The sequence below is a fragment of the Lissotriton helveticus genome, chromosome 1_2 (genome assembly GCF_964261635.1).
Source record: "Lissotriton helveticus chromosome 1_2, aLisHel1.1, whole genome shotgun sequence".
Lineage (NCBI taxonomy): Eukaryota > Metazoa > Chordata > Amphibia > Caudata > Salamandridae > Lissotriton > Lissotriton helveticus.
The window spans coordinates 455,082,983-455,101,783 of NC_136058.1; the positions used below are offsets into that span (position 1 = coordinate 455,082,983).

At 48.9% G+C, this 18,801-nt stretch overlaps 1 protein-coding gene across 1 annotated transcript in view; it reads left to right on the forward strand.

Moving 5' to 3' along the window:
- Positions 1–18,801, forward strand: part of CCDC24 (coiled-coil domain containing 24) — a 208,084-nt gene that overhangs the window by 173,533 nt on the left and 15,750 nt on the right. The window contains exon 6 of the mRNA XM_078673382.1: positions 15,648–15,717. Within this exon, the coding sequence (XP_078529508.1) occupies positions 15,648–15,717 (70 nt within the window). The remainder of the gene's footprint in view (positions 1–15,647; positions 15,718–18,801) is intronic.

Consider the following 18,801-nt stretch of genomic DNA (forward strand, 5'->3'; position numbering starts at 1 on the left):
ACTAATACAAATAATGCAAATGTGCAACGGGGGTCAGACAAATAATACAGATCGGTGCCTTTTCTTACGGTGACCTACTTAACAGTTCAGGTGTATTTAGCCATGAGGATAGCTTATACTTCTTTCTTAAACCGTGTAGTGGACGAGATGAGCCTAGTTTCGGGGGGTAGTGAGTTCCAGATTCTGGGTGCCATTCCTGAGAAGGAACGTTTATATGTTTTTTCCTTCCGGAATCTACGAGGTTTCAGCAGAAGATTCTTTGTGCCTCTAGTGTTTCTAGCGCCGCCAGAGATTGTCAACTTCTGCGTGAGGTAGCCAGGAGAGTTCAGGTGTACCGCCTGGTGTGTCATGCAGGAGATTTTCAGATGTATTCTGGCTTCAAAAGGCAGCCAGTTCAGGGATTTCAAGTCAGGGGAGATATGAGAGTGCTTTTTTGACCCAGTTATGAGCCTCGCTGCAGCGTTTAGAGAAGCTCTTAGAGGTGCGGTAGTAGTTAGCGGGAGTCCGCAGAGGGCGACGCTGCCATATTCTATTCGAGGGATGACTAGTGCTTGTACTGCGGTTTGGAAGTCATTGGCTGGGAGGAATGCTTTAAGTTTCCTCAGGATATTGATTTGGAAATTCGCTCCCTTAGTAGCCTTGTTGATGTGTTGCTGCATGTTGAGATTGGTGTCGAGGGTTATGCCTAGAGATTTTGCTGAGTCCACGATGGTGGGTTGGACATTGAGTGCAGTTAGGTGTTTGAGCCAACTTTGAGTGGTGGAGATCTTCGCTGGAGGTGATATCAGAAGGAACTCTGTTTTCAGAGCATTGAGTTTGAGGTGATTATCGGCCAACCAGGATTGGGTGCTTCTGATCGTTGAGTTCAGGAGCAGAATGTCTTTGGGGGATTGTAATTTGAGATATAGTTGGGTGTCATCGGCGTACATGTGAAAGTGTAAGTTGGATGCTTGTAGCACGGTGGTTAGAGGTTCCATCACTAAGTTGAACAAAGTTGGGGATAGTGAGGATCCTTGGGGGACGCCCAGCGTTACCGGTATTGGCGATGACATCAGATTGTTGCTCTTGAACTTCTGCGATCTGTTGTGAAGAAAGGAAGTGAACCATTTGAGAACAGTTCCAGATAATCCCATTCTAGTGCTTAATAGTTCGAGTAGGTTCTCATGTTTCACAGTGTCGAATGCTGAAGAGAGATCAAGAAGGATGAGGAGGCAGGTGTTGTTTTGGTCTAGCATTTGAAGTGCGTCGTCAATTATGTGAGTCATAGCAGTTTCTGTACTGTGCCCTGCTCGGAAACCTGATTGATGAGGATTGAGGAGATCAAATTGTTCAATGTGTTTAGTCAATTGTAGTTGTACGCATTTTTTCAGCAGTTTGGCGAGAGTGGGGATATTAGTGATGGGACGATAATTGTTCAGATCAGAGGGGTCGGCTGTAGGTTTCTTTAGTAAGGGTGTGACTTGTCCAACTTTGAGGGAGTCGGGTATGGTTCCTTGTTGAAGTGAGCCGTTGATAATTCTGGTCCAGAGTGGGAGAAGCAAAGGGGCAAAGTCTTTTACAGCGTTAGCAGGAAGGGGATCTGTTAGGTGATTGGATGGTTTCAAGGTGCTGAGCAGTTTGCCAATTTCCTCTTCGGAGTATGTGCCAAAGGATGACCATGTAGCATTGTTTTTTGGTTCAATGGGTGCTATGCAGTGAGGTTTGGAGTAGAGGCTTGCGTCCGCGAGGAGATCGCTCTTTATGTTGTCAGTTTTTTGGATAAAGAAAGCGGAGAAGTCTTCACAGGAGGGAGCTTCGCGTACAGTGCAGAGTGGTAGGGGTTGTTCCTTGGATTGTGTTCGGATTAGCTCAAACAGTTTTCTCGGATGGTTTTTTGCTTGGTCAAGCTGGAGGCTGAAGAAGTCTAGTTTTGAGCGTTTTATTTTCCTGAAGTAGGCGTTTCTCTTTTTCTTCAGAGTTTTTAGGTGCAGTGCAGAGGGAGCTGATCTCCAGGTGCGTTCTGCCATTCGCATGTCTCGTCTATCCTCATTGAGACTTCCGTCATACCATGGGTTGGACATTTTAGTTGAGACTCTTTTTAACTGCATAGGTGCCGCCTCATTTATTATTGTGGACATAGCATTGAGATAGTGGTCAGTCAGTGATTGAACGTCCTCAACGCCGGGCGGTGGTAGTAGGAGATTGCAGCTGTTAGGAGACAGAGAGCTTGGGTTGAGTTTTTTCAGGTCTCTTTTCCAGACTTTGGGCTTGGCGGATTGAGCCGGGTTGGATTTAACTTTTACATTGATGAAGAATGTGACAGTATGGTGATCTGACCAGTCACAAGGTTGGATAGACTCTAGTTGGATAGAGTCCTCTTTGGAGATGATAAGGTCGAGGGTGGAGCCTTTCTCGTGGGTCGGGCTGTTGCATATTTGGGTGAGGTCAAGGGCATTGAGGAAACTTTTAAGACTATTTACCATCGCATCATTGTGATCGTTCCAGTGGAGGTTGAAGTCGCCAAGGTATATTTGGGTGAGCTGCCGTCCGGAGTTGGTTGAGATCATATCCATGATTTGTTGAGAAAAGGTAAGGTTGTCTCTGGGTGGGTGGTAAATGCAGTGTAGAGAGCATATCGGTTTGTCCCCACTGATAATGTCGAGGCAAATGTATTCAAAGGATGTTGGGGATGTTACAGGGGTAGACTTGCCTTTCAGAACGGAGAGGTTGTTCCTGTGGATGCATGCGATTCCACCACCTATTTTGCCTGGCCTGTCAAGTCTAATTATGTGGTAATTAGGTGGAACCAGAATGTCCATTATAGGTGATGAGGCTTCAGTTAGCCATGTTTCAGTTAGAATGATTAGGTCAAGGTCCAGTGTTAAGAGGAGATCAGCGATGGCGGCGGAATGTTTCGAGGCCGATCTGCAGTTAAGGAGAGTGCATTTGAGACGGGGTGTGTTGGGGGCGGTAGAGGGTTCAAGAGAGGGTTCAAGAGAGAGAGGGACTTTTCTAAGGTTATTGGGGTTGGAGGTTCTACTGTTTAGTGAGGGGGGTCTAAGGGCATTTGAGTGTATCGTAGGAATGGTGAGATGTGTGGTGGATGTGTTATTTTGGGGGGTTGGGTCATACTCACGTAGGAGAGTGAGTGTGTCGAGGTCCGAAAGAGCGTTGCTGGGGCGACGAGGGCGGTTGTTGCGATTGCTGGCAGGGATTGAAGTCCAGTGTGGGGAGTGTCGAGTGAGAGAGTTACCCGAAGGGGTGCGGGACTCGTTGGGAGGGGAGGTGGAGGTGGGTGAAGGCTTGCAAGGGCGACGGGGGCGGTTGTAGCGATTACGAACAGGCATTGAGGTCCGGTGTGTGGGGTGCTGAGTGAGAGTGTCAGCCGGTAGGGTAGGGGACATCTTTGTGGTGGAGGTGGAGGTGAGTGAGGGGTGTATGGGGTGTGTGGAGAGTAGATCTTTGATGCTGTGTATGTCTCCTTTAATCTGGATGAGGGTGGCCATAATCAAGTCCAATGTGGGGTGGGTGATGGAGGTAGGGGTGGAGGTCGAGGGTGGCTGACTGACCAAGGAGTTGTCGTGCAGGCGGTGTAGTGGGCTGATGTTGGTGTAGGACTCCGTTATGTTAGTGTACGAGATGGTATTAGGAGGGGGAGAGTGTATGGGCGTGTTGGGTGTGGATGAGGTGGGTAGGAGGTTGGTGGTATGAGTGTGGTCGTGAGTGTGGGCGTTGTTGGTAGGCGGAGAGATCAAAGTGGTGGATGGGTGTATGTTAGAGATCAAAGTGGAGGATGGGTGTATGTTAGTGGAGCTGGGGATGCCGGAAGGATAATGGGGGCTGAGAGTGGGTGGGGAAATGGTATTGGGGGTGGTCCTGTTGTGGGGGGGGAGTTAGAATAGGAGAAGAGGTGTGTTCTGCGTAGTTAGTTAGAGGGGGGTGGGGGCTGTGTATGGGGGGGATAGAGGGTGGGATTTGTCTTTGTGCGTGTCGTTTTGGTGCGAAACTAGGTTAGCTGTGTTAATGTTGGCTGTGATGTTCTGGGAGAGAGGCGTGTTAATGGTATGTGTGGAGGTCCTAGGTCCGGAAGGGGCGGTGGGGGTGCGAGTGTTGTGAGAGTTGGAAGGAGCTGTGTCTGTGTTTGAGGCGTGAGTGATTGTTACCTGGTGCTGAACTGGTAAAGCGGTGTTATGGGTGGGAGCTGAGACGTCTGGGGTGGTAGGTGTGTCACTGAATGCAGAGTGTGTAGCAGCTGCCTGGAGCTGTGCTAGGTTGGAAGTGTTGTGTGTGATGGGCGCTATGGGGTCAGGGGTGAGGTCAGGGGTGGTGGAACTGAGGGCAATGTGAGTGTCTGACTGCGGGTTGGAGAGGTGATCTTTGAAAGTGGGGAACAGGTTGTCTAGTAGTTCCAAGTTCCTGTCTGTGGCTTGAGATAGGACCATCCCGTTGTTGTAAATAGTAATGGTGGCTCTACCTGGGAATAGTAGTGAAGGTGTGATGGAGAGAGTTAGGCCATGAGCGGATTTTCTGGTGGTGGAGACGGTGAGTAAGGTGTGGAACGTTTTTCTCCATTGAGCTCTGCGTGTGGTGTGGAAGATGATATCGATGTTCAGGGATCCATTGACCGGTGAGAAGTAGGTGTCGGCAAAGGGTGTTTCAGGGTGAGATCTCAGGAAGTTGTGTTTATATCGTTTAGCGGCTTTTTTGGTGAGTGTGGGTGGGTAGTTTATTCTATAAGTGTGCTCGCCGATGGGATCCGTGTTAGGATGGCGAGGATGAACTAAAGTGGTACACGGGTGCAAAAGAAAACAGCAAACAAATGCAAACAGTACGTTACATGGAGCCACACGTGAAACTATTGAGCAGCCGATATAAACATAGTCAAAATCAAAATCTAAATACAATAATCACAATCAGACTCAAGGTACAACAATATCAGAATATAGGAGGTGGTAATTGGTGCAGTCCAAGGAGAAGAGTGGAATGGGTTCGCCTTACAACAAAGAAAAGAGACAGAAAGATATATAGGGAAATAAAAATAAAAATAAAAATAGTAATAGTAATAATAAAAGTATGAGGTAGCAGTCGGTGCAATACAGAAATAGAGGAAAAAGGGTACAGCTTATAACAGTGAACAGTCTAGAGGTGTAATACTAGTGATACACTAGAACAAGATACAGGTGTACAGAGTGAAGAGATATGGAGTTTTAGAAATATGAGGTAGTTAACGGTGCAATACTAGATTGAAAGTGCGAAGGGTGTAATATACACAAAGAAGTATAATATTAATGAAATACCGGGCCAAAGTATATATACAGAATACATGTGCAAACAAAAGCAGCATAAGTCAAATATGACCCTAGTGAGCAGCCAGAAATAAATGAAGTATCAGTCAGTGCATTAAGTACACGTGGTGGTATAATACTGCAATGAACGGTAGACACTCGGTACTTGAGATTAGCCTAAGGAGGCCAGTTCTTAGGGTATGGTCATAAATTGTGAGAGACCAGTCCATGATGGCCACCAAGGAGAGAGAGGGTCAGACCACTCCAAAATGGCCGACAAAGTAGGGGAGAAAGCTACGGCAGTCCTCTGTTAGTTGCTGTTGCTTTAGGCACAGGGACGGGCAGAGTCAGCTTTTAGTTTCTGTTTGAGCAAGCCCAGATCCTCTCTTACTGGGAGGGAGTCTTATCTGTAATTTGGACTTGTGTGGGGGAGTCAGACCTGGGAGCCTCGTGGGCCTCTTGGATGCAGGAGGCGATTTATTACTACCGTTTTATAGCCCCAGCCATTTTGAATAAAGGAACAAAGGAAAAGGGAAATGTGTGCAGGGTCGATAAATACCTTCTTGTAGTCCTGCCCATCCAGACCCACGGTGTTGCCAGCGGAGTGGTGCAAAGTGAAGCCTTTTTTATGTTCTAAACACAAGGAAAGGACGCACACCGCTATTGCACCGCCTTCTGGCAGGTTGATGTGTGTGCGCGGCGTGTGTTTTCCCGTCTGCCTCAGGGCTCAAGAGACAGCCATCTCCTCCGTTGGTAGCCCAAACACTGCCGTCATCTGAGTTCCCTGTGCAGACGGGGCAGGCTCTGGTCGGACCGTCCCCCGTTGTCTCCCAATATCCCGAGCGCCTCATGGCTCCATTCCTGCTGCTCTCTGGGCGGCGGCGCCCCACCTCCGGTCACCTTCGGCTCCCGTCGCAGGGCAGTGCAGACTCCTGTTATGCGTCGCTGCTCCTCGGGATCCCGTGCGTCCCAGGGCTCCACTCAGCTGCTTATGCGTCCCAGAGCTCCACTCAGCTGCTCCTGCGGCAGCGCCAACACGCCTCCGCTCGCCTTCTGGACCCTGTGTTTTCCCTCCAGCTCACCTCCGGGATCGTAGGTGCCACCTCGGGACACCTGCATCCGTTCTTTTCTTTCCACTTCAGTCAAGCGCTTATCGGTGAAGAGAGCTACCCTCTGTCACTTTTTGACAGGCTTTTTGTTAAACCCCATTTCTGGTGTATAGGTACCATGTCTAGAAAGACTTCAGGGTTTAAGCCATTCGGCCCATGTCACCGCGCCATGTTGGTGACCGACCTGCATCTGGTGTCTGGAGCGTGATCACGACTCAGTCGTGCTCTGTCTGCCAGGCCATGGCTCCGAAGGCTTTGAGGGAGTGGTCCCTAAAGCTGCTTGTGGCCCGGCAGACCCAGAGGTCCCAGTTCTGGTCGCGAGGAAGGTCCCAGCACCGCTCCAGGAGTTTCAAGTCCTCTTCGTCCCACTCGAAATCGACATTCAGGTAAGAGGCACAAAAAGCACAAGAAGGTGAAGCGTGCTTCAACTTCTCCCTGTCCGTCGGCTGATGGGATTAAGGAGCCTTGGCATTCTAGGCCTGTTTTCTATGGAACCTGCGCCTTGGTCGGCTCCAGGGCCTCTCTGTGCCTGTGAATAGGACAATTGCCCACCACCATCGTCCTTCTCCAGGCAACCCAAATTTCCTCACCCCCCACCCGACCCCAGAGAGCTTGGTGGTCCAGGCCTTTGCATCCCACGGTGCATTCCCTTTGCCCCCGACCCTTCGGATAGGGAACCCAAGAGGCTGGATAGCTGGGGCAAGAAATGTCTTTCTTCTGACAGCCTTGCATTGCAGTCCGTGAACACTGCATGCTTCTTGGGCCTTTACTCCCACAACCAGTGGTAAATGGTTGCGCGAGTGCTGCCGCAGATCCCGGAGGAGGCCCGGACCACCCTTTCCCAAGCAGTGTCAGATGGGAGAGCCGCAGCAAAGTTTGCCATTTGCTGTGGGCTAGACATGACTGACGTGCTGGGCAGAGTGATTTAATGGATGGTGGCTGTCGGATGGCACACCTGGCTGAGAACATCTGGCTTTTCAGGGGATGTCCAGGCTTTGCTCATGGACATGCCCTTTGATGGCACCCATCTCTTCGGAGACAAGGCAGGCACGGCGCAGAAGTGCTTTAAGGACTCTTAGGCTATGGCCAAGTACTTGGGCCTCGCAGTGGCCACACGTCCCCAGTCTGCCTTTCAGTTCTTTAGTGACTACAGAAGGGCCTTTCGGCCGCACCAGCCGTACCACAGCCACCAACAACCCCTGCATGGCTCATTCCGACCACATGGGCCAGAGGACGGGTCAGTTCACCCTCCTCCCCTCTCCTCCCCCCAGCAGCTACAGCCTCCAAACCCTCCTAGACTCGCCCTACCAGACCATGGGTGGCTACTTGGGAATATCTGCCATCACCTCCATCGCTTGCAAACCGTCACCTCGGACAGGTGGGTCCTCCAGATAGTCAAAGGGCTACTCCCTCCCCTTCGAGACCACCTCTCCCTCCATGCCTCCAACCTACGGCAGGCTGACTGAGGATCATTTCATTTCACTGTTGAAGGGAGCCATAGAGAGGGTTACGGTGCCAGGAGTAGGCTGAGGTTGATATTCCAGCCACTTACCGGCGCCCCTTGGGTGTTCACCAAGGTGATGACATTGATCGTAGCTCATCTGCGCAGATCAGGGGTGTCCGTTTTCCCCTATCTCAACGATTAGCTATTGAAGGCTTAGCTTGCCCCGGGCAGTCGTCTCCTACCTCCGGACCTCGGTGAACCTCCTGCATCCGCTGGGGTTCACTATCAACGTGCCTAAGTCACACTTGACACCTTCTCAGATTCTCCTATCCTCCCAAGCGGTGAGTCCAGGATATTCAGGCTATGGTACAGATGTTTCAGCCTCTATCCAGGATTTTACAGAGAATGACTCTGGCGCTGTCGTGCCTCATGGCCTCCTGCTTCCTGCTAGTGACCTGACTCACCGTGATTGGGTAAAAGGCAGACCCCTCTGCCTTCCCCAACCAGATCTCACAGTAGTGACAGATGCGTCACTCCTGGGTTAGTGCGACCACCTTGGAATGGTGAAGATCAGAGGACTCTGGTCTCCAGCGGAATCCAGACTCCACATCAACATGCAGGTATTCATGGACAACACTACCCCCATGTGGTACTGCAACAAACAGGGCGGGATGGGGTCATGGACCATTTAGCAAGAGGGTCTGTCTCTGGACATGGCTGGAACAGCAGGGCATATCACTGGTGGTTCAACACCTGGCAGCATCTCTAAATGCTAGGGCGGACGAACTCAGTCATCCATGCCTAGCAGATCACGAATGGCGTTTCCATCCGGAGGTGACGCAAGGTCTCTTTTAGCAGTGGGGAGAGCCTTGGTTAGATCTCTTCGCCTCTGGCAAGAATGTGCAATGTCAGCAGTTTTGCACGCTGGAGTTTCCAAGGCGGCTCTCGCTCAAAGACACTTTTCAATCGCAAGTGGACCTCCGGCCTCCTATGCGCCTTTCCACCAATACCACTCCTGCCCAGGGTTCTCATGAAGATTAGAAATGACCAGCCCCAAGTCATTCCTGTGGGTCCGGACTTGGCACAGAGAGTCCGGTACCTCGAGCTTCTCCAAATGAGCATCAATCCTCCGATCAGGCTGCCTCTTAGGGAGGATCTTCTGTCGTAGCAGCAGGGGAGGGTCCTCCACCCGAACCTGTCCACTCTGTGCCTTCTTGCGGCAGCAGTTGATAGTATTCAACCTTCCTCCCAAAGTTTGTAATATTATCGTGGCAGCCAGGCATCCCTCCACTAAGACGGTCTATGCCTGCTGATGGAACAACTTGTAATATATTGTACAGAAAAGTCTGTTGACCCTCTTCCTGCTTCCTTTTCTCAGGTTTTGCTTTTTATTTTGACCCTTGCCCAGCAGGGCTCTGCTTTGGGTACCCTGAGAAGGTATCTGTCTTCTCTGTCTGCTTTCCTGAGACTGCCAGACCAACCCTCTTTATTTCAGACACCCATTGTACATAGATTCCTGAACGGCCGTGTGCACATGTTCCCACCTCCTCCCTTCATTATGCCTCAGTGGGACCTTAATTTGGTTCTCCCCTTCCTCATGTGTGCTCCTTTTGAGCCCCTGCACAATTGGCCCCTCTGTCTGGCTAACCAGCAAAACAGGCTTTTTGATGATAGTCCCCCTTCTTTATAATATTTCCTGACAAATTGGGGCTTCCCACGAGAGCCTCTTTCCTTCCAAAAGTGGTGGCACCTTTTCATGCGGGACAGTTTTCTACCTTACCCACTTTCTACGCCCCCCCCACATCCCTCTAAATAAGAGGAGTATCTCCACCATCTGGACCCAAAAAGATCGTTGTCGTTCTACCTTGACCACACTAAAGAGGTCCAGGTGGACGACCAACTCTTCGTGGACTGTGTTGGTGCGAAGAAAGGTCAGGCGGTGCAGAAACAGACCATCCCTTGATGAATCGGCCTCTGCATCAAGATCTGCTATGCTTTGAGGAAGAAGCCGCGTCCTGAAGACTTACGAGCTCATCCCTCCAGAGCTAAAACTGCGACCATTGCACTAGCACGTGGAGTCCCAGAACTGGATATCTGCCAGGCAGCCCTGTGGGCGTCTCTGCATACGTTCACCAAACACTACTCTCTGGACAGTCAGGTCCGCAGCGACGTGCACTTCGCTCTATCGGTCCTACAGGGTTCCTTGTTTAGAATTTGTCTGCAGCCCTCCACCGGGGATGAAATTGCTTGGGTATCTATTCAAAGGTAAGGAATCTGCGGCTTGAGTTCTCTATCAGATGGACAAGTTACTTGCCTTCGATAACTCCTTATCTTTTAGAAACATGATCTAGCTGCAGATTCCTTACCGATCCACCCAACCTCCCCGCACTGCAGAAAGGTTTCTAAGGTCAAGGCTGACCCCTTATCAGGACCTGTTTTTTCAAACACACTAATGTCAGTACTCTTCATGGCTCTACATTTCTGGAGTGGAAAGTCATGAAAAGTAACTTACGTCAACGTGTCGAGGTGGCGATAGGTGATGCGGCTGTCACTTCTGATGTGGATGATGTGACGTGGAGCAGACCGACGCCATATACCGGAGTGCAAGGGAATTGCCGGAAGAAAAATCTTCCAAATCCAGTCTTGAAACCTGGGAAATTCAAAGGTAAGGAATCTGCAGCTAAATCATGTCTCTACCAGATAATGCGTTTCCGAAGTTAATTTGCCCTTTTTGACTCGATCAACAAAAAAAATTAAATGTTAATTTAAGGTTGTCTTAACTTTATCATGGACTCCCAATTAATCTTCTTAATAATGAATCCAAACCCTGGGGCTGGACCTCCAGTGTAGGCTGCGCATGGTGGAGGTCTTATTGGTCCCGCTGTTATTAATTCAGTGATGGGCATACGTCCTCAGAATCGTGAGGAATTTATGTTTTGGATTGCTCAGAAAATTGATCAGCTTGATGCAGTTTTCCCTCTCATGGGTCCTGTTGAAAAACATAGGATCCTTAATATGTGCTTGCCTAGTGGTCTGATCCCCCCCCCCCCCCTTGGCTGACTGCAACTCCTGGGGGATGGGGTTTGCCTCAGTGTATACACTTTATTATTGCACCACCTTGATAAATGCTCTAACGAACATTCTCAAACCGGTACTGAACAAACATGGGGCAGGTCCTGCCCTAGATTTGAGGATTAAACTACTCCGTGTTTTTCCTGTGGTCTCTGAAATGATTCTGTAGGATCTGGGTTCACCAGGTCCCCGGGGGTAGCCTGGCACGAGCAGGTAGGCATCCGAAAGCTTAGGTGTTAAGTGACTACACAGCACACGCATCCACTGAGACAATAAGTACACGCAAAGACTGAGACCACACCAATATTGTTGATTCAAATTATTACGTTTGATCTAAATCAAGGCAATTAGAATCTGCAGTAGAAATAACTTATTACTTTTCCTTAGAAGCACAAATCCTAGTCAGCACCTGTGAGGAATTCTTTAGGAAGACATTTAAATAACATTGCATTAAGTTTCAATACCCATTTCATTGAGTGAAGATCAGTTAAACAACAGAGATAAAACCTTTCCGTGGGTCAGGGCAACTATTAACACATTCCCTTGTAAACCATCGGAAACGCCCTTCTTGTAAAAGTTACTCAGCATTTCATCCGAAAGGCATCAGTGCATTAGGCCATATTGACCAGTGTACGAGGAGAATTCCACACTCCAGCGGAACAGGACCCAATAGCCATTACCATTCTTTCCCTCCAACCAGCCAGGGATCATTCGTTTAATTAGCCAGTCATAAAATTCTCCCTGGGGGCTCTACTGTTAGTATCAGGCTCCAGCCCAGTTCAATAAGAAGGCCTGCTGCACAACGGAAGTCAATGACAGTCTCCGCGGGGAGGGGGCATTCTCCGGGCCTCCCCGGGAGTTTACCTCTTTATCTTCGGCCCGCTCGGGGCCCTTGCGTAGACCTCAGTCGCGGGGGCGCGATGATCAGCCAGAGGAGGCCCACGCTACTCCAGCGTTCTTCACGGGCCTCCCTCCGGCCCCAAGGCCGTTCAGTTCCTCTTCTGGCAGGGAGGGAGGGCTCTCGAACTTCCCGAGCCCTCTGGCGTGAGGATTCCCCAGTTCCCGGGCTCGCGGTGACGTGAGCGGCCCGGGGACCAATCAGCGAATGAGAAAGGCGGGCACAGGCAGCGTCAGCCAATCGCTGCGTGGCGCCAAGCGGGGGCGTGTCCAGTGACGTGTCAGCTTTTCCCCCACCACGTGACAAGGGTGAGGCAGGCTTCAGGCCTAATCGGGCCTAGCGCGGCCCGTCAGGAATTCCGGCGGCCCTCTCCTGGCACCGAGGGCCGCCACGGGGCAAAGTCGCTGGCGCTGGCCCTGAGGAGGGATCGCCGGGCTGCGGCGTTGACAGGGGAAGCCCTGAGGACTCACGGGACCGCAGCGCTGGCAGGTACAGCGCCTGAGAGACAGAAAGCGCTTGCGGTGAATCAGAGCCTGAGAGGGCTTTGCAGTCTCTGGGTGGCCAGCGCTTCTCTAAGGGCTTAAAAGAGAGCGCGTGAAGGGCAATCAGACAGGACAGGCCATTTGAAAGCGACAGTTCAATACAGGGACCCAGCGCTATGAAGAGGGTAGTGCTCCTGCAGGCGATTACAGCGCTGAGCCTCAGGCAGTACAGACAGCTCAGGGAGCTAGGTGGGGTAGCCAGGTTAGATCAGACAGGACAGCAGTTCAGTCAGAGGGGGGCTCAGTAGGACAGCACAGGCCCAGGCAAAGGCAGGGGACGCAGGGGCAGCACGGTCCAGTACCTGGTTGGTTCCCCAGTAGTCCTGGTTAGCACCAGTAAGCTTCGTCTTGGCACTTGTTGGTTCTGGCACCCTTTGGTTGCAGTTTCTTGGTTTCTTCAGGAAGGGGGGGGGGGTGTGAGTTGAAGGCTTTCCTCAGCAGGTCACTTCAGGTGGTCCCTGGGTTCCCCTTCCGCCGGGCCAGATCAGTGGTCTAGTTAAGTGTTCCTCACTCAGCTTGGTGGGCAGCGCCTAAACCCTGTCACCCCCAGTGGTATAGGTCCCTGTCTAGGCCCTACCGCCTAAGTCTCCTGCGTAGGTTCCCCAGGTCAGTGATGCCCCAACTGACTATAAAGTTTCCCTCCCTTTCCTTTTATAGCATCAGTTGGCAGTTGGCAGTGGCAGTTGGCGTCACCTCCCCTGTTCTGGAAGGTTCCAGGAGCTTCCCTCATTCTAGCTATGGGCAGGCTGGCAGGCTGGTATCGCAACATTGTTTAAGGGTTCCAGTCAGCTCCTGGCTACTAGAGTGCGTCTCCCAAGACCGCGCTGCAGTAGCAGGGGTCAGTGGCAGCCATCTTAGGGGAAGAGAGCACCTGCACCTTAACATTGATTTTAACATTACACAGGGCATCTCTACTACATAGGGCCTATACAACTTCATTACGATGGGGGGACATCCTGACTTAGGGGGGCAAAAAGTGAAAAATTTCAGGGAAAACGGCCAAGTCCAACAGATTCTTTCTAATATTAAAGGTGAAGCAGCATCCTTAATGCTTCGTCAACACCTTTCGGCTGTGGTGGACGTTGACTGTGAAAGTGAGCTGCCAATTATTATTGCCGATGTTATTACATCCTTAGGTCGTAATAACTTGGGGGTCAGGCCATCGACTCACTCTCAGGGTATGCCCCCTCCCAAAAAGGAAAGTCGTCTTGTCTTTCCTAAAAAGACGTGGGACAAGTCTAAGCAGTAGCAGAAGTCTAGGTCTCGGGGTGGGTCACCACCCCCGGACGCTTCTGAACGTAGATGTGATTTACGTGATCGCGCTAAAATCAAAAATTCTGAGAGGTTTCAGGTTCCTGATCCTTATTCTCCTCGTTCATTTCAGTAATCGTCTGATCAACAGTATGACCGCAGAGGATGGCAAGATCGCAGAGTTCGCACAACCCAAGTAGGACCGCAGCGCTCTTTTGACGTGAAAGTTAAGACCAAGGAATCACCTCCATCTAGAGCCCCATTGCAGAAGAAGAAAGTTCCCGCTTTAACAGGGAAATATGCCGCAGACCGTGAGAACCCTCCTCCTGGACAGGAGTTGTGCAGTGACTCTCCTTGACAGCTTGGCGGACGTTAACGTAGTGCACAGACACTCTGCCAGTTTCTGGAGTCGAAAGCAACTGACATCTTTGTAACTGTTGAAACCACGACCACCCACTTAGCTCTATTTTGATAGGCTTTACCAAGTAGACATTCAGATTGAAGGTGACATTAGACGCACCATAAATGCTATTTGTGATGTCTTCTTGTGATATTTTGCTTGCAGAGGTCGTTTGGCCTCCTCCGTTTGTTCTAGCTTGTCCTCGGGGCGAGGATGTGATTATACCTTCCTTTTTGCAATTCCTCCCTGATGAGACTAGCATACTTATGCCTCTGAGTGGGCTCTTTCTTTTTGCCCCTGGCTTATACCGAAACCAAGCTGGTTGGGATAAGGATTCTCCTTCACATGTTGGTCTCACACCTTCTACTTTTCAGATGCAGCCTAAATATCCAATTAAACGTGACACTAAGGCGTCCATAAAAGAGATTCTTACCCATTTGGAATACCATGCAGTAATTGAACCTTGTGTCTCTGCCATGAATAATCCTCTCTTTACAATTTTGGAACCTGATAGTTCTTACCACATAGTTTTGGATTATAGAGATTTGAATAGTCATACTCTTACTTGTGCAGTACAAAACACACATAGTACAGCTTTGATCAACAGTATTGTGCGTAAAAAGTTCAAAACTACACTAGGTATTTTAAATTGATTTTTCAGTGTCCAGCGCCCACGGCTCCCAGAGGCGATACACGAGACTACCCATGGGGTATAAGAATAGCCCTGGGGTTTTTGCAGCACGTATAGTGTTGCTTTTGAATGATATTGATCCTGACGAATGAGGGTTGGGGATTCCCCCTCCCCCCCGTTTTTGTAGAAGTCTGCTCAATTGCAACCTCAGTCTACCCTTAAATTGCAGTCTCTGCTTGGTTTTTAAAATTTTGGCAGGACTTACCTTCCCAGCTTCACTTATGTGACATATGATGAGGGTCACACTGTTCCAATTGCTTATAAATCACATCTGTATACTCCTGCAGAATTATGTTTTTCTTCAACTGAATTTTTTTTAACTGCCGTGCAAATGGCTATTCTAAAATCACTCCCTCAGAGGCGGTCACGAAAGCTAGTGTTCCTAATTCTAACGCTCTGCATCCTCGTTGGGTTCAATAGGCTTTGTCTTTGACGTCGGCTGATGTCAGCTTTGTTTTTGACACTTCTTTGCAAATGCAAGTTTTTCTTCAGTATGAACAGGTTCACCCTCTCCCTTTTCTGTTCTTCCTCTTGATCAGTACAAATATATCATTTAGACTGATGGTTCGGCTCAACCGGCCATTGATTCTAGCAGACTTATTCTGCAGCTTTCACTATTGTCCTTGGTACTATGAAGGATGGAGTTTTTCACTCTATCTTGATTCATACGCAGTCCCTTGTGCACTGCACGGCCAGGGACCTTACTTTAGCTCTCGAATATATCTTCTGAAATATAAATCTGGTGGAATGTGGCCTGTATAGGCTATGTAGGTGGTGTCATTCTACACTGGGCACGGATTAAATTGTGGAAAAACATGTTACGTCCCCCTCGTGCAGCGGGCATTATTCTAACATTTAAGATTCCAATGAAGACCACTACGATGCAGAACTAGGACTACAAGTAAGTAACCGTTTCTTTCTTATTTACGGTCGAGAGCAGCAGTTTTCCGAGTGAACTCTTTCTTTGTCTCCGCAGAGCTGCCTCGAGGACGAGCACTGTTTTGCTGCTGAAGTCATAGCCCCAACACCAGAGCCCACACTCGCAGGTGAGTGGCGAGCTTGAGGAAGTGCTGTGCCTTGGTGCAAGTAAATCAGGGGATACTGTGGGATTTGGAAATGTCTTCAGTTCGTCCGAAGAATGTTCTTCTCGCTAATCTTTAGACTCGGATCGATATAGAACACTTCTCTCTAATATGACCAGAACCCCTCCTTTGCTCACTTCACTGATAAGCCCCTCTGAGGCCTGCTTTGTTCTAAATACAATGTAGGATAAAATAAATCAATAAATGACCTCCTTCCCGTTGAATGGAATGTCTCCTGGTGATCTAAATCCCTCCCTTGAGCCAGGCCTGAAAACATCTCCATCATTATGCATTTACTGTACGCTGTCAGAAGAAACGCGGTTCTCTGTAACCTGCATCCTTTCTGTCTTATGTCTGCTTCAATCACCCCAACTCGCTCTACAAGTAGATAAAACCGACCGCGTATTGCATACATGTTTAAACTGGAGTAGGTGATTAGAAAACCCTCATGGGAACTCGGTGCCCTCTAGAATCCTTGATGTTTTCCAATTTATTTTACGCCATTGGGATGTTGAGGCTGCCGCTGAATGTTGTGTATATTTAAGCAACTATATATTAAAAACACCTGTCCGGCTGGACAGCTGTAACATATAGTACTGGTTGGGTCTATATTTATTGTTTTCTCTTGTTAATCCTTGTCTAGGGACCACTGTCTTTAGAAATAACTGGAGACATTGGAGTCGTACCATTCATTGGCTGGTGTAGATCTTCCAATGTTTGTCTTTCTGTGCCTTCCTTTTTACTTTAGAACATCCTACCATTGGGGGCTCGAAAGTTCTAAAAGCAGACAGAACCAACATGACTACTAACCATTTTATTTCTAAAGGTGTGACAATTTAGACTATTTTAGGCTCCGAAGCTATAAAAATGCCTGATTAATTTTTAAAGTACATTGAATTATTAAACACTGTTGTTGTGCTTATCATAAAATTTTACAAACTGTGCCACTATGTTGTAGACTGTCTTTAGTGTTGGTGTTGAGAATTAAGTGCCGGTGCTGAGCACTGGAACCCCTCGGCTCACATTAAGCACTGCCAATCTTACTCATGAGGCTTCCACACCCTACTCTGCACTTTCTTACATTGTACTCTAATCATACTCGCGAGGTTTCCACATCCTACATTTTGCATCCACACTCCTCTTACTCATGAGGCTTCCACACCCTACTCTGCACTTTCTTACATTGTACTCTAATCATACTCGCGAGGTTTCCACATCCTACGTTTTGCATCCACACTCCTCTTACTCATGAGGCTTCCACACCCTACTCTGCACTTTCTTACATTGTACTCTAATCGTACTCGCGAGGTTTCCACATCCTACGTTTTGCATCCACACTCCTCTTACTCATGAGGCTTCCACACCCTACTCTGCACTTTCTTACATTGTACTCTAATCGTACTCGCGAGGTTTCCACATCCTACGTTTTGCATCCACACTCCTCTTACTCAAGGTACTCCCACACCCTACTTTGCACTTTCTTACATTGTACTCTAATCGTACTCGTGAGGTTTCCACATCCTACGTTTTGCATCCACACTCCTCTTACTCATGAGGCTTCCACACTCTACTTTGCACTTTCTTACATTGTACTCTAATCGTACTCGCGAGGTTTCCACATCCTACGTTTTGCATCCACACTCCTCTTACTCATGAGGCTCCCACACTCTACTTTGCACTTTCTTACATTGTACTCTAATCGTACTCGCGAGGTTTCCACATCCTACGTTTTGCATCCACACTCCTCTTACTCATGAGGCTCCCACGCTCTACTTTGCACTTTCTTACATTGTACTCTAATCGTACTCGTGAGGTTTCCACATCCTACGTTTTGCATCCACACTCCTCTTACTCAAGGTACTCCCACACGCTACTGTGCACTTTCTTACATTGTACTCTAATTATACTCGCGAGGTTTCCACATCCTACGTTTTGCATCCACACTCCTCTTACTCATGAGGCTCCCACACTCTACTTTGCACTTTCTTACATTGTACTCTAATCGTACTCGCGAGGTTTCCACATCCTACGTTTTGCATCCACACTCCTCTTACTCATGAGGCTCCCACACTCTACTTTGCACTTTCTTACATTGTACTCTAATCGTACTCGCGAGGTTTCCACATCCTACGTTTTGTATCCACACTCCTCTTACTCATGAGGCTCCCACGCTCTACTTTGCACTTTCTTACATTGTACTCTAATCGTACTCGTGAGGTTTCCACATCCTACGTTTTGCATCCACACTCCTCTTACTCATGAGGCTCCCACACTCTACTTTGCACTTTCTTACATTGTACTCTAATCGTACTCGTGAGGTTTCCACATCCTACGTTTTGCATCCACACTCCTCTTACTCAAGGTACTCCCACACGCTACTGTGCACTTTCTTACATTGTACTCTATACTCGCGAGGTTTCCACATCCTACGTTTTGCATCCACACTCCTCTTACTCAAGGTACTCCCACACGCTACTGTGCACTTTCTTACATTGTACTCTAATTATACTCGCGAGGTTTCCACATCCTACGTTTTGCATCCACACTCCTCTTACTCATGAGGCTCCCACACTCTACTTTGCACTTTCTTACATTGTACTCTAATCGTACTCGTGAGGTTTCCACATCCTACGTTTTGCATCCACACTCCTCTTACTCAAGGTACTCCCACACGCTACTGTGCACTTTCTTACATTGTACTCTATACTCGCGAGGTTTCCACATCCTACGTTTTGCATCCACACTCCTCTTACTCAAGGTACTCCCACACGCTACTGTGCACTTTCTTACATTGTACTCTAATTATACTCGCGAGGTTTCCACATCCTACGTTTTGCATCCACACTCCTCTTACTCATGAGGCTCCCACACTCTACTTTGCACTTTCTTACATTGTACTCTAATCGTACTCGCGAGGTTTCCACATCCTACGTTTTGCATCCACACTCCTCTTACTCATGAGGCTCCCACACTCTACTTTGCACTTTCTTACATTGTACTCTAATCGTACTCGCGAGGTTTCCACATCCTACGTTTTGTATCCACACT